The 15,088-nt window shown below is 34.2% G+C and overlaps 1 protein-coding gene across 1 annotated transcript; it reads left to right on the top strand.

Annotated features, from left to right (window-relative positions):
• The first annotated feature begins 8,793 nt into the window (after nt 1-8,793).
• LOC146997494 (uncharacterized) lies at nt 8,794-14,341 on the top strand. The gene is made up of 2 exons (XM_085814321.1): nt 8,794-9,514; nt 14,181-14,341. Exon 1 carries the CDS (start codon nt 8,794-8,796, stop codon nt 9,358-9,360), a length of 567 nt encoding a protein of 188 aa, XP_085670447.1. The 3' UTR covers nt 9,361-9,514; nt 14,181-14,341.
• Nucleotides 14,342-15,088: the final 747 nt, after the last annotated feature.

Below are 15,088 nucleotides of genomic sequence, written 5' to 3'. Positions count from 1 at the left end.
AAAATCTCAATAAAAGAATTAACGTAGGGATAGCATATCGTGTCACGTATCTAAAGGTGAAACAAAAAAGTTGCCAAAAGCAGCTATTCATTTAAAATACTGAAATTAACGAAATATTTTTCGACATACAGTGACGTTATATGGAATCACGTGCTTTCTTCAACTCAGAATATAACCGTAAATAATAACAATAAGTTTCGAGTTTGGCAATACTATTTATTTCATATTTTTTTAACTTAAAAATTTCTCTTAAACAATACGATTTGAGAGAGAGAAGAGCCATCATTTTTCTAAATAAAGCAATTTGATCTCCAGCGCTTTCCGAAATTTTATATAACATCTCGAGTGATAGTCGTAGGAAGACAACAATAGTCGAAAAGTTTTACGAAGAATTTTTGAAATCCGAGGGTACCTCCTTTTAAACTCAAATCTCCCCCCCCCCGTTCCGGAGGATATGATGTTACGAAGAAAAAAAAAACAAAGAGGCAAAATGCCACATATATTTAAACTGCTGATTCCTGTTTACAATATTCAATTTCCTTTAAAAACTTTAAGCTTCATTTAAATAAAACGAAAATAAATTCACACTTTTTCCCTAGCTTTCAAGCTTTTATTGTATTTTTAAATATTCTTTTTGTCACTGTTGCGCAAGTTTTCCGCGGCGTCATTAGGAGCCGTAGGTCGAAAACATATAAGATCATGGCTGTAAATAATGATCATATGATAAATTGCATACATATGCGATTCTTTTGATTAGAATTTGAGTACAATTCTTTATACATCAGCTACTATGCCCCTTTATGTAACGACAAGGATTATTTTCAATGATTATCCGATGAGAATGATTCTTTACAATGATTATTTGATGACAATGATCATTTGCAAAGAATATTAAAAGCCGATGACAACGATTACTTAAATAGAATATGCATGTCATTCGATGACAACGATTATTTCAAAAGAATCTTCGATCACTTCACTATTGTATATCGCTATACTTCTGGGGTTGGGGGGGGTTGTGTATTGTACTACGGCCCTGTAATTAAGCGTTTTAAATGACATCAAAAACGTTAGTAAAACTTAGGATCCTTACATACTACCCGCCAGAGTTAATTAGTTTGAAACTGAGGTCTAAAATGACCTTGTTGAAAACTTTTAGCTCTAGAATCTAATGCGAGGCCAATCTTTTACAAACATTTCTCACTAGAAACTAGAAATTAAAAAGTCGTTTTTACATTATCATCTCTATGGACAAATATTTTCATCTGTACTGCATCTATAAACAGGAGTTTCTTAGTTGAAATCTGGTTCCTTATGGAAGGAAAACTAGTTTAATGAAATGTTACACAATCAAATGGCAAGTAACATGAATATTTATATTTCTCCTTTAAAATTCTTATTTCATTCATGACGTTATTTAATTATCTCCCCGTGCTCTCTGACTTGTGTTGTAAAGAAAAACACCAAACACGAGCGTGTCTATGTACAAGTGTTCAACACTACCGCCTGCAAACAAAACACTAACGTGTTAAAATTCAACATAACAAGACCTCAGAACACACCTTATATTCATCTCTAAACCCTGAGGTACTATTCTGAAAAGTGGCTAACTCTGAAGTGTAGCGTCAGAGAGCCTAACTGCATTCATTCAACCTTTATCACATATTCACAATAATTTGCTCTTTTTACAGTCACACGAATAAGTTAAAATTTTTGGCATTACTCTAATATTTTTACTTTTAACATATCACAATATTTCTTAACTTTTAAGATAACAGTTCATATTGTATATAAGGACATATTAACATGCCGTTAATTTTACGCATTTTAAAACATACATTATTAGTACATTGTTAACTTCTATTCTTTTCCAAGCAAGTGCCAATTCTTCTGCATTGAAATTCTACATTTCAAAAGTCTTTCAGATTAAAACTTCTTTCTTGCCAGAATCTTTTAAGTAAAATTTTATACAATAATTTTTACAATTTTCTTAAGGTACCTTTCTCAGAGATTATCTATGCTTTTTCAATATTCAAGTATTTACACATTCCTATTATACATTAATTTTAGTTTTACTCGCGATTAATTGAAAATAATACCAAAATAGGTAACAACTCCTTTCTTGCCTTTTTAGCGATAAAGGTAGGCCTCACATAAGGTAAAAATTCTTGAATTCTGCCACTTGCAGTAAGATTGAAAAATTAACTTATGGTTTCAAAGTAACATAAAGTTTTACTTATCTCTGTAATATTCAGACATCCTTTTTTCTGCCCAGTCCTGGAAGGTAGCGAAGACTACGGTCTGGTTGATCTTCCTTCTTGTGCGGGTTCGGCCTTCGGTTCCTTCCTCCATGAGCTTTCTTTTTCTTCCAGTTCGGTCACCCTTGAAGACCTTTTTTTTAGCATCTGCCTGTGGTCTCGGCCGTTTGATGGCAGCTGGTCTTGGCGGAACCGGGACAACTGTCTCTCGTTGTTGCCTGGATCTCGTTGCTGGCTGTTCAAATTTTTCTTGCGTCTTTGCATCTGCAGCTGGTCTTCCTTCATCAATTCGTCGACATTTGCTGCGTAGACTCCTATCCGAAGGGTAGATCTTCTGTTTTGGAGCCGTGTTATAGTTGCTGTCATTTCTCCTGGCTTTCTTTGCATTAGTCGTACTTCTCCCTTCTTCATTCTGGGGGTGGTCGTGCCCTCTCTTTTCTGGTCGGTGGAACGACTTCTTTTTCTTGTTACCTTCAGTTTTCCAACGGGGGAACTTTCTTTTCAATTGCTCCTGTCTACTAATGGCTTGCCCTTGGGATTGTCGTTGTTCCACCTCTGGAGCTTGTGCCTGCCGTGCCGGATCCTGCAAAAGATCTTGAAATATTGGCATTTTATTACGATTATAAAATGGTTTTATCTGGTCTAAGTTTACGGTGCAGGTTTCACCATTCCTGGCTTTTAACACCACTAAGCCTGAGTTACTTTTTCTATGACATATGGTCCTTCAAATCGTGGATAAAATTTGGCAGTTTTATCTTCTGGTGCTGAAGAAAGTTAATGCTTAATTTTTAACACTTCATCTCCTACTTTATAAGTTACTCCCCGTCGTTTCATATCATAATAAAGCTTCTGTTTTCTCTGTGCTACTTCAGTGTTCTTTTTTGCTTCTTTAATTTATTTTTCTATATTGTCCATTTTAAATTCTGGGGCTCTTTGTTGAACATAAAATAATTTATCTAACGGCGTTATAATCTTTCTGCCTAAAAATAACTCAGCAGGAGTTTTGCCCGTCGTATCATGTTTTGCGGTCTTAAGGGCGAAACCTAATTCATTGACATAGTTAACCCAGCTTTTATGAAAATTTTTAACATAACTACGGACAATTTTCATTATATTTCTATTGACCCGTTCCGCAATATTTGATTGCGGCCGATACGGGACCATTTTTAAATGACGTATGCCCAGTTTTTGGCACATGTCTTCAAATATATTACTTACAAATTGAGGATCATTATCCGATATTACATTTAGGGGCGCCCCGTATTTTAAAATATATTTATTTAAAATAGAATCAGTAACTAATTTCGCGGAGGCTCGTTTTAAGGGAACAATTTCGATCCACTTACTAAAATGATCAACCATAACAAGAAGACAGCGACTTTTATTTAACTGACTTTTTGGGAAAGGGCCCAATAAATCGATGCCAATTATTTCATTTGGAAATTCGGATTTAATACTATTTAGAAACCCGGCCGGGCGGAAATTAATATAATTAACTGCTTGACATGTTGGGCAGGACTGGACATACGCCCTTGTTAACTTTTGCAGCTCAGGAAAATAAACTGCTTCGCGTACGCGTTGGATGGTTTTACGAATACCAGCATGAGAAGCTAAAGGGGAGTCGTGTAACTCCTGCAGTATATTTAATCTAAGACCAGCTGGGATAACAGGTCGAAATTCGTTGTTGGAATTCGTAGTTTTTGTATAAAATAATAGACCATCTATTAGTTCGTAATGGGCCGCCCTATTTCTTATCGCCACAATATCTTGGTGGCTAAAATTTTCAGGATCCTTTAAATAATCATAAATATTTTTAAATTCAGGATCTTTACCCAGTTCGGTTATCACAGTTTCTCGGGAATGCAACTTACATGCTGTGAGCATTGCCACCTTTACAGTATTACCTTCTTCATTTATTTTTATTCTGGATAGGGCATGTGCTACGATATTTTCCTTTCCGGGGGTATGCTTAATTACCAGATTATACTCTTGTAACTTTAGTGCCCATCTTATTAACCTTGGGGATAAGTTTTTCCCTGAGTACAATCTAGTTCCCGCCGCATGATCAGAATACACTGTTATTGGATCCTTTCCAAAATAGACTCGGAACTTTTACACTGCTAACAGAACTGCAAGTGGCTCTCTCTCAGTCGCGGAATAATTTCTTTGTGTTTGATTTAAAGTTCTACTAAAAAATGCCACGGGCTGCTGATTTTGCGAAAGTACCGCTCCTAGCGCATAATCCGAAGCATCCACTGAAATTTCTAAATTCTCATCGTTTTCAGGAAATTTCAAAACAGGGGCTTGCGTTAATGCTTGCTTTAATTTTTCGAAAGCACTATTGGCTTCGGCCGTCCACGAGAATCTTGCCTTTTTCCTTTTTAATTTTAACAATGGTTCAACAATAGCTGCAAAATCTTTTATAAAACTCTAACTTCAATCTTTGGAAGAGTCAAATTTTTCACAATAACTGTATTTAACTTGAAGAAAGAGGGCTTTTCTTGGCCTTCGGATTTCCGCACCCTCCCGTCAGTAGAAATCCGTTTTAGTTTAAATTTTCTTTCTTCCTTTCCATGCCTTCCTTGTTTTTCCGCTGGACTTCAGACTTTTTTTCTGGCTTACTATTGAACTGTCGACGTTCGCCGGTTGTTTTTGGATACTCAGGTTTCCTTGCCCTCTGATTCGATTTGCTTCCGTAGCCGTGTTCTTGCCTTTGCTGTGGTCTTGGCGCACCAAATTGGCTTCGTTGTTCATACTGGCGTCTTCATTCGATGTCCGCCGTTCTTCTACTTTCAAACTGGATTGTTAGCTCAAATAACTGTTCCAGTGTAGTCGGATTCCTTAATTAAATAAAGTCTTGTACTTGGGGAACTAAACTCGGCAAAATCACTTGGATTATCTCAGGATCCAGACGGTTTCCATACAAGAGTTTAAAGACGTGAACTTTTTTTTAAATAAAGGTGGAAAGATTTTCGATTCGTTGCTGGTATATGCTGAAGAGTTCCGTTTCTAAACTTGCACGATCTCTTACCACAGGGAAGGCTTTTACTAAGGCAGTCTTAAAATTTTCGTAAGTATAGGTGGGACTTCCCGCTTGACCCAAGAGGCTTCTGCCTATACATTTGAACCAATTAAGCGCTTGGCCCCTCAAAGCGCTGGTAGCTAAAGTAACCTTATGGAACTCATGGACTGGATACAGCATGAAGTGGTCATCCAGTTTTTCCAAAAACATAGTTACCGGTGAGTTTCCATTAAATGTTGCTTCTGGTTTCATCGATGCGCGCATGGTCTGTACGATGTACCCAAATCCTTCCAGGGCGGCAGCTGGAATTTCTGGATTCTGAGCCGCTTCTGCAGGCACCACAGGTTCTTCTTGAAACTCGGCCATGGTTATTCTTCTTCGTCGGGCGCCACTATCAGGACTTGTATTCCTCTTTACTTGCTTTGGAAACATGAACTATCCTGACTCGGAACAGGGAGCTTACTCAAGCTATGTTTACTAAATTACGTGATTCAAATCTTATTTATTGCAACAACTTAAACTGTTATGACACTTTCAATTGCACAAGAGGCCCTTGCTTTTACAACTGCATTTATTTGTGGAACACTTCCTTTTGCAATAACAGTGTGTACAGATACTCCTCTCTTTTCAATCTACACCAGAGCATATCTGTTATTGTCGACATACACTGGTGAGTGTCCGAATGTAGAAGAATGTAAAGCAATATTCGATCTTTCACCGACGTATTTGGTGAATGTTAACATTCTCCAGTGAAAGTCGACATTCTTTAATTTCGGTCTTTCAAGGTAACATATTTTTATACGATTATATATATATATATATATATATATATATATATAATATATATAACGCTTTCAATTGCGCAAGAGGCACTTGCATTTATTTGTGGAACACTTCCTTTTGCAATAACAGGGTGTACATATACTCTTTTGTTTTCAATTTACCGAAAGTCGACATTCTCCAATTTCGGTCTTTCACAGTAACATATGTTTATACGATTATATATATATATATATATATATATGTATATAATATATAACACTTTCAATTGCACAAGAGGCCCTTGCTTTTACAACTGCATTTATTTGTGGAACACTTCCTTTTGCAATAACAGTGTGTACATATACTCCGCTCTTTTCAATCTACACCAGAGCATATCTGTGATTATCGACATACACCGGTGAGGGTCCGAATGTAGAAAAATGTAATGCAATATTTGATCTTTCACCGACGTATTTGGTGAATGTTGACATTCTCCGGTGAAAGTCGATATTCTCCAATTTCGGTCTTTCACGGTAACATATGTTTATAAGATTATATATATATATATATATATATATCGTTTATATATATTGTTTATATATATATATATATATATATATATATATATATATCGTTTATATATATTCTTTATATATATATATATATAATCGTTTATTGCAATGCATTGTCGGAAACGCTTTCCTGTCCCATAGTGACGAGAGACAACACAAGAAAAATAGGGTACGAACATTGTAAAGATATTTGTTTATTTTCCTTATCGCAGCGGAGACCAAGAAATAAGAAGAAAAGCAGGGGATCGCCATCAAAGAAAGTATTCGAACGTTCCTTCGGAACGTTTCCTAAACATGGGTTTGGTAGGGATAGCCAGTGCATTGTTCAGCAAGATCACGAGACCTAACTTGCATTACCAGTTCGTCTCGGGGTACTTCAACACATAAGTGCACGAACCCCAGTTAGAAGTCCAACAGGAACTTGTGGCACATATTGTGGCAGGTGCTGGGAAAGTCCTGGGGATGCACGGTGTTTTCCAGAACATCTCATGTTGGATGTGCTAGAGATGGGATACCTGTAACAGGGTGCAGGTCGTAATTTCGAACACCTTTTTTGAGGTCCATAAGTGTCTAATTTTGTTCCTACTTTTTAATTTCTCTTGTGCTAAGCATAACTGGTGTCCGATCTTTCTTGTGTTTTGTGTTGTTTGCACCGGCCAGGAAAGTGTTTTCGGCCATTTAATTTTTCGTCATCGTCGTCTCTCTTATATATGTGTATAATTACGTATGACTCAAGTGTTGCTACTATATGATGACATTTACAAACACGGTGTTTAAAATGCTACATATTGCCATCCGAAAATATCTTTTTCTTTTCCTCTTGCCCTTCAAATAAGATATATGTGTCCTTCATTGCAAAATTTCCTGGAACTTTAATTTTTCTTTTTTCGAGGACAATGGAGAACATATTTCAGTATAGGCAGCTGTCAATATTCAAACATCAAATTGTAAAAGCCATTAAAGTGTGGCCAAAATGATCAGAAGGGCTAAATTCGCATAAGGATTTAGGAAATAAATTTTGAAAGATTTTGTAAATTTAATGGAACAGGCAAAAGAAATTACAGGGAACAATACATATAGGAGAAAAAGGGGTATATCTTTTCCTAATTTACTTTGATTTGATTGATTTCTTTCTTTCTTCCTGTATAAATAAATAAACTTTAAGAATGCAACTGAAGAATGAGAATAAAAGTTTCAATTGAAAACAAATGGTGGCAAAAATCCTAGTGCGGCTCTGCTGGACGACGAAAAAGACCAGCAATATGATCCGAATTTGGAATAACGAGAGAAAATTTGAAATCTGTGCAGCCAGCGATGCAAAGAGACTCGTTAAAATACAGGTTTTGCTGATTCAGAAAGAACGTTACGTGTATATCTTCTAAAATGCTTTTTCCATCCTTTGTTTGTAGTTGTTTCCCTTTTCATTTCAGTTTCCTTTTTTCCTCCTATTTTGCAATTTTCATCATTGTTTCCCTCTGTTTTTAAGCCACCTGTTTATTATTTCTGTTATTATTATTGCAACTTATGTAAAAATTAAGTAAGGAAAAGTAAGGCACTGAAACTTTGCAAATTATTACGCTCTACGTGAGATTCATGGAGGCCGCTTATTGCATACAAATAACGCAAAATACTTTAACTTATCTGCTTGGCTTTAGGTCAGAACAACGAAAACAACAAATTCAGCCTTTGTAGAAAACAATTCTGCCAGGCAATAATCTACGGGGAGTTTTTTCCCTATGAAACTGAGCCAAAAGTGTTATATAGTATCTAAATATGGAAGTGTTGTACATGTTAAACGTGATCGTCATTGCATTACCTTCACTATTTTACTACTGAAATAAAGATATACCGATTTTTTTGTAGATTGGAAAATCCTCCTTGTGATCATGAAAAGGAGAAAAAACTGGAAAACGAGAAAGAACTGGAAAACGAGAAGGAACTGGAAAAGAAGCGAGAACCGGAAAAGATGCAAAAACTGGAAAAGAATCAAAAACTGAATAAAAAGGAAGAACAGGAAAAGAAGGAGAAACTGGAAAAGAAGCAAGAACTGAAAAAGAAACAAAAGCTGGAAAAGATACAAAAACTAGAAAAGAAGCAAGAACAGGAAAAGATACAAGAATTAGAACAGAAGCAAGAACTGAAAAAGAAGCAAAAATTGGAAAAGAAGCAAGAACTGAAAATGAAACAAGAGCAGAAAAAGAAACAAAAACTGGAAAAGAAGGAAGAACTGAAAAACAAACAAAAACTGGAAAAGCAACAGAAACTAGAAAAGAAGAAAGAACTGAAAAAGAAGCAATTACTGGAATGGATTCAAAAACTAGAAAAGAAAGAAGAACTGAAAAAGAAGAAAATACGGGAAGGAATACAAAAACTAGAAAAGAAAGAAGAACTGAAAATGGAGAAACATATTGAAGAGATGCTAAAACAAGCACACAAAAATGAACTGGAAAGGCAAAAGTTGAGGGAAAAATTGCAAAAACCAAAAAAGAGAGACCTGAAAATGAAGAAGGAACTGGAAAAAATGCAAAAACTGGAAAAGAAGCAAGAGCCGGAAAAGATGCCAGAAATGGAAAATATAGAGGAGTCTGAAAAGACGCAATACCTGGAAAAAAAGCAAAAAACGGAAAAGATTCCAAATCTGAAAGACAAGCTGGAACCGGAAAAGAACTGTCAAACCCGAAAAGGAAACCGGTTGAACTGCGAAAAGAGCCAGAACTGGATACCGACTGTAGAACGATTGATTTAATGACCAAACGAAGCAAGACCCGGAAAAGAAAAATAGAACAAATAAATCATATACCTGCTTCATTTTACCAAAATTTATTATCAACAACATTTTTATTATCAAGAACTTTATGGTATTCTTAGTATATGGACGGCATTTGATAATATTTTGCTCGGTAAGTGTAACTACTGATATATTATTAGCTAGTAATTAGTCATGCTAACTTAAAGATACCAGTATTATTTTAGCAGCAACTAAGTACACTCTTTCGTAGTTCAGATCTATGTTTTCAGTGCCTTTCATGGCTGCGAGGTCTTCCGGTTTTACCTGGAAAGACACAGTTTATTGACTTTCTTAACACATAACTTTACACATGAGAATATTTTTCAACAAAAAATTTATGTTGTGCTACTGGCTTTAAATTGTGCAAATAAATATTGCACGGCATATCTTTCATAATTGAACTCATGAAATTAATTTATACAAATTTCATTTTAAAATTTGTTTGACCCTGAGCTGTCTTATCCAACTGCAGATATTCATAGAACTTTATATCAAGGTTCAAAGAAACGTTCAAAAAGGAATGTTTATCCACTTTTAATTATGTGTTAATCAGCATGATTTGCATTACTAAGATTGTAATTCTAAACAAATTAAAAGCTATTGTAGTATGTACATTAGCTTTTCATTTGCTTTCACCTTGTTTAAATTCAGTTTGACATACCACAGTTTCCGTCTCTACTCAGGATTTTTTCAGTGTAAAAATTCAAGATTACAAATTGAAATGAGCGAAAGAAATAACTTTTAAAATGTGTGTATACATTACATCAGAATCATAATATAATTAGATAAATAAACTGAAGAATATGTTATAAAGCGAATTTATATCAATTTCTATTTCTTTCAAAATAGAGATTCCTTCGCACCTCACAAATCTCACAGAAACTCTCGGTTTGTGATTCGTGAGCTTTAGTTTTTTATATTTGGAATTTGGCAGCAATATGATTCACTGTTACGATGCAAATTCTTGCTCACAAATCGGTTATCTAACTAAAAATTGTATAATTAAAATAAAATGAATATTATTAGATGGAAATGTTGGTTTCCTTTGCGTTTATCTGAATGGTATCGTATATATAAACCTGTTGGAGACGTTTTTTTCCCACACATCGAATAGAGACACATAGTCACATAATACAAATAATATGAATAAGAGAATATAGTGTAAGATGAATCTCTACCACATTTCTCTATTACTTAAGACTGCGAAAGATTTGTTAAAGCATTACAGGATCATACTCTGATGGATCTCGCCGTTCTGTTTCATTTTCTGCCCTCGAAAACACATTATCTTAGTACAATAGATTACTTTTGAAGGAATGGATTATTTGAAAACATTGTAACTGTAAGAATTATTCTCTGACGTTATTACTGAAAAAGCGGTTGAGAGCATAATCTTTGGCTATGCGCTTTAAGCTGTATTAAAACCATTTTGAAATGTAAGGCCTACAAATAGAAACGTAACTTTATCTTATTTCTGTACTATTCATTAGAGTTATATACATTCCCATCAATAGATACTGAATGGCTAAATATTCTGCTTACCCAAATCAGTTACTTTATTCCTCTCTTCTTTTTCTTTATTTTAATTAGTCCGGAAAGTAAAGCTATAGAGAATTTCACTTCTTCATTAGAAATCTGATTTAGAATTTTGTTTTCGGAGATAAAAGTTTGAATTCTTTATCCCTTTTCTAAACACAAAGATTGAAAAACGTAACATCGAAAGTTTGAAAACATTTATACACTAATAGAAGAAAAAAAACAGAATATAATGCTTCAGCAAGCATGTAAATATCTCTATCACTTAAGTTTCAGCTATGTTTGTTATAGTTTATTCAGGCATATAAGGCGCACTTTTAAAAGAAAATGCAAGATGTAAATTTATGGGTACGCGCTGTACGCCAGCTATAAAAATGTTATGTTTAGAAATATGGAAAAAGTGAGCATACGAAAATTAGATTTCTGCGTGTAATTAAATGCTTTTTATTTAAGAGAAATAACATAGTTTATGTACTTAAAAATTTTCGTTATCGGATTCTGTTTCATTTTCACCTTCACCTCTGATCCATACTTGCATAGACAGATCCAAGTTCCTCATATACGTCTCAAGCTATAACTTCAAGCAGATCATCGAATTCTGTTTCAGTTTTGCGGTTACTTTTATTCTGATCCACACATAAATAATCATCTTTCGTTGCATCTAGACCGTCAGATATACCACATAAATTAAACGGGTTTAATTTTATTATCTACTGACACACTATTTATGGACTGGCATGACGTATTTGGTCTCCATTTGTATATGTTTTTTTCACCTTCACTTTTGTTCGACTATTCCACTAACGTTTAAAATATTCTATCGATGATTTATTGACATGTATGTCTAATATCTGAACTAATGGCAATAATCCGCCTGGATAAACTGTCATATCTGTATAACACTCTTTCAACAACATGTTTGTGTTATCCGTTAGATGGAGGCTGAGCATGTTCCCAAAGTATTAGACCTTCTTGATTATCTGAGCCAAAAGGAAGCTTTTGCCAAATATTTCTTATCCACAGTTTCACAACATTTTTCTCCGCCGATCATTTCTCGTGAACACGGATGAAAACACTTTCGGGAAACTGCACTTCAGCAAAGTCTTTCTTTTCAAGATATCGATGAGCTTTTAATTTCGTACGGTCGGCTAAGCAGGAGATCAGTACGGTGAGGTGAGATTTCTCGTTGGCCTATTGATTTTATGTTAACCGTTATTTTTCTTTCATATCTTTGTTTCTTTATCTCCTACTATATCAATACTACAGGAATGACATCCATATTTGCAACACGTGATAGTAAATAAATTTTTACATATTTTTAAAAGCTCATCAAAGATTTATCTCTATATTTTCGAAGCCTTTGAAAAAATTTTATCTCTTTTTCTCGGAGAACTGAATTATTCCGTGAAGTAAATCGAATACACAACCTCAGTTTGCTTTAGAGTTTTCACTTCCATTTGCACACAATTTTTCTATTTTTAAGGCAAAGAAACGTACGCTGTTTCTTGTTACAATTAATCCATTCTAGTGATGATGGGGATTTTCTACAATGCAGTTTCCAACACTTTCGCCGACGGTAAGCTATTTCATTACTTCTTTATGCAATACACATTTATTCTTTGGCGCATAAATCATTGTAAAATTTCATGCCTCTTCCACTCGTGTACGAAACATTCACGAAAACCAACCTGCATGATTTCCATTTTCTTTCGCAAACTGAATGACTTAACATTTGAAACTTGCATTGTGTTTGTTTCGTTCGGCGAAAGCCATAACTACTGCTGAAGAAAGCACTGGATGAACTACACTTCACTAAAATCAAATGTGATATCGTTAAGTCTTTGATGTTGACATCTGAACCACAACTTCAAATGACTAAAGAAAGAAGAAACATGACTCCTAATTCCGCAAATTCACTTTGGTCGAAAGTGCACTCTTATCCAAATTATGTTCCTTATTTCTCGAAGTCCTAGAATAACATTCTCTTCCACATCCAGAATGAATACAAATCACCTCCTACCTTGCAGAAATATTTTCCCCGATAATCAATTCTCCTGCGCACCACCTTATCGCTTGCCAAACTGCAATGTTTCCGCAAATGACATATTTGCTCGTGTTTCCTAAGGTATGAAATAATCAAGAAGAGCTGTTGCGGGATATGATGTTTTTGGTATTGCCAAACCGCCATGTGTATTTTATTGCTTTCTTTATTTACTAAAGATCTGATGCATTGTAATTAAGCGATATAAGAACTTGATTTATATGCGATTACGTTTTCTTATACAAAATGTTCCAACAATGTGCTTATGCGTTGTAATTTCATTTATTCAAAACTCAGTCTAGTTATATTTATAAAATTTTCAATAGCAAACGAATGTTTTAAGAAAACAGTTTAAACGTTTTGGGTCAAGATACTTTTCAAAAAAAGTCTAATCCAAGAATTATTTATATGAGAAATTTTATGTAAAAACAAATGGCGCACATTTTTACGTTTGAAATTTACTGGCATATTCCATGACACATTTACTAAGAGATTTCAGCTTCTTACCAGCTATAGGAAGTCAAGGATTTCTAGAATAATTTACAAAGTCAAGGACGAGTTCTGTCTGTTGTTAATTGGTATTTTCATTTCCAAAATAGAACGTTGAAAATTAAATTTTGAGAGAAGTCTTTTTAATTTTTTTGGCACGCTGCATAATGAGTTCATTTCAAAAAAGCTGAAAATAAAAGTATCAGTTTTCTACATTTTACTAATTATTCTTTCCTCCAATACCTAGACTTCATTTCGGAAATGTTCCTTTTGGTTATAAGACATAAATCACAAAACAATTGACTGATGTCAATCGAAATCAGACGGAGATACTTATGTTCAAAATTATTTCATAACGAGTGCAAACTTTTTCCTCATAAAATTATGAGTGTCGGAGAAACATATGAAGAGCTAGGCTTCGTAATTTTTACAAAACAAATGACTTTAAATTTAAAAGTACCAAAGCGCAAACATTTACGTTTTTCAAAACACATTTGTACTTGCAAGTCAATGCCTACCACAAACGACCAAGATCCGGTCTGAACTTTTGCAGACAGTGCACAGACATGCGTTTCGAGTACCTTTCATTTTGGTTACTTGCGTATGCCATATAACCTTCTCAAATATTCTCATGCTTGTGACTCAGAATTGAATTATCATTTTAACTGATATTTTTATGTGATGTGTAACAATAATTTTGTTTATTTTTCAGGATGAAGATTCAGGCCCCCTTTGCGCATACCGACTGTAATTTGAATAGCCAGTTTACAATAACAAGCTTAATAGTAACCGACCGTCATAGGGAGATGCCCGAGGCTTAAAGGAACGCGAATCTCTATCAAAGTTGCAACTTGTGTAAATGCAATTTTGACTTTTAAATTATTTTATTTTCCCTTTCTCGTGTCAAAAATGTTTTTCTCTTCAATATTTAGTTTAATAACGTGAAACTTTAATTTAAATTTTTTTTTCGCTATTTTTACTTTAAAAAGATTTTAAGTTCTTTCATTTTACAAAAGTAATACTGATTTTAAAAACTATAAATATTTCCTTTTGGTTTTTTATTTTAAAAAATTGCTTTTAAATGCTCACTTTATTTATTTTACAGAAATATTATATACTCTTAAGGCTAAACATATTTCTATTTCGTATTTCCATAAATGCCATTTTTTAAAAATATTTTACTCCTTTTTATTAAGGGGTGTTGGAAACCCTATAGCAACAATGTTAAATTGGCCATTTTTGGATTTCCTTTTCTGAAAATCTGCTGTTCTTACAGGTTTGAAGGTTTTTACGTAATTAAAGTACATCTATCACCTCGCGCTCTTTCAAGCACGAGGCAGCTTCGTCTATGCACTCGCCATAGTAGGAAAATAATCTCTATCTTTGAAATTTTATCCTCTAATTTATTACACATAACGGTACACAATACACAATAAAACAAATATCACTAGTATAGTATACATTTAATTATACACATAATATAATATTGTTATTTCAATCCATTTCATCGAGAGTCGCGATCAAACTTTTAACTTTTGTTTTTAAACTCTGCAAAATAATTTTCCCTTCTTCAGATATTTTATACAGATTAAGAATCACTTCAGCATGATGTAAAAAGAA

Source organism: Stegodyphus dumicola, chromosome 4 (assembly GCF_044657685.1).
Source record: "Stegodyphus dumicola isolate Sdum_Otavi_A_Nest chromosome 4, ASM4465768v1".
In the NCBI taxonomy this organism is placed as follows: domain Eukaryota; kingdom Metazoa; phylum Arthropoda; class Arachnida; order Araneae; family Eresidae; genus Stegodyphus; species Stegodyphus dumicola.
This window is presented reverse-complemented; position numbering and strand designations above follow the sequence as displayed.

Bases quoted from the DNA above. Each gene is read 5' to 3' on its own strand.
- LOC146997494 (XM_085814321.1), top strand. From the start codon at position 8,794: ATGAAACAAGAGCAGAAAAAGAAACAAAAACTGGAAAAGAAGGAAGAA.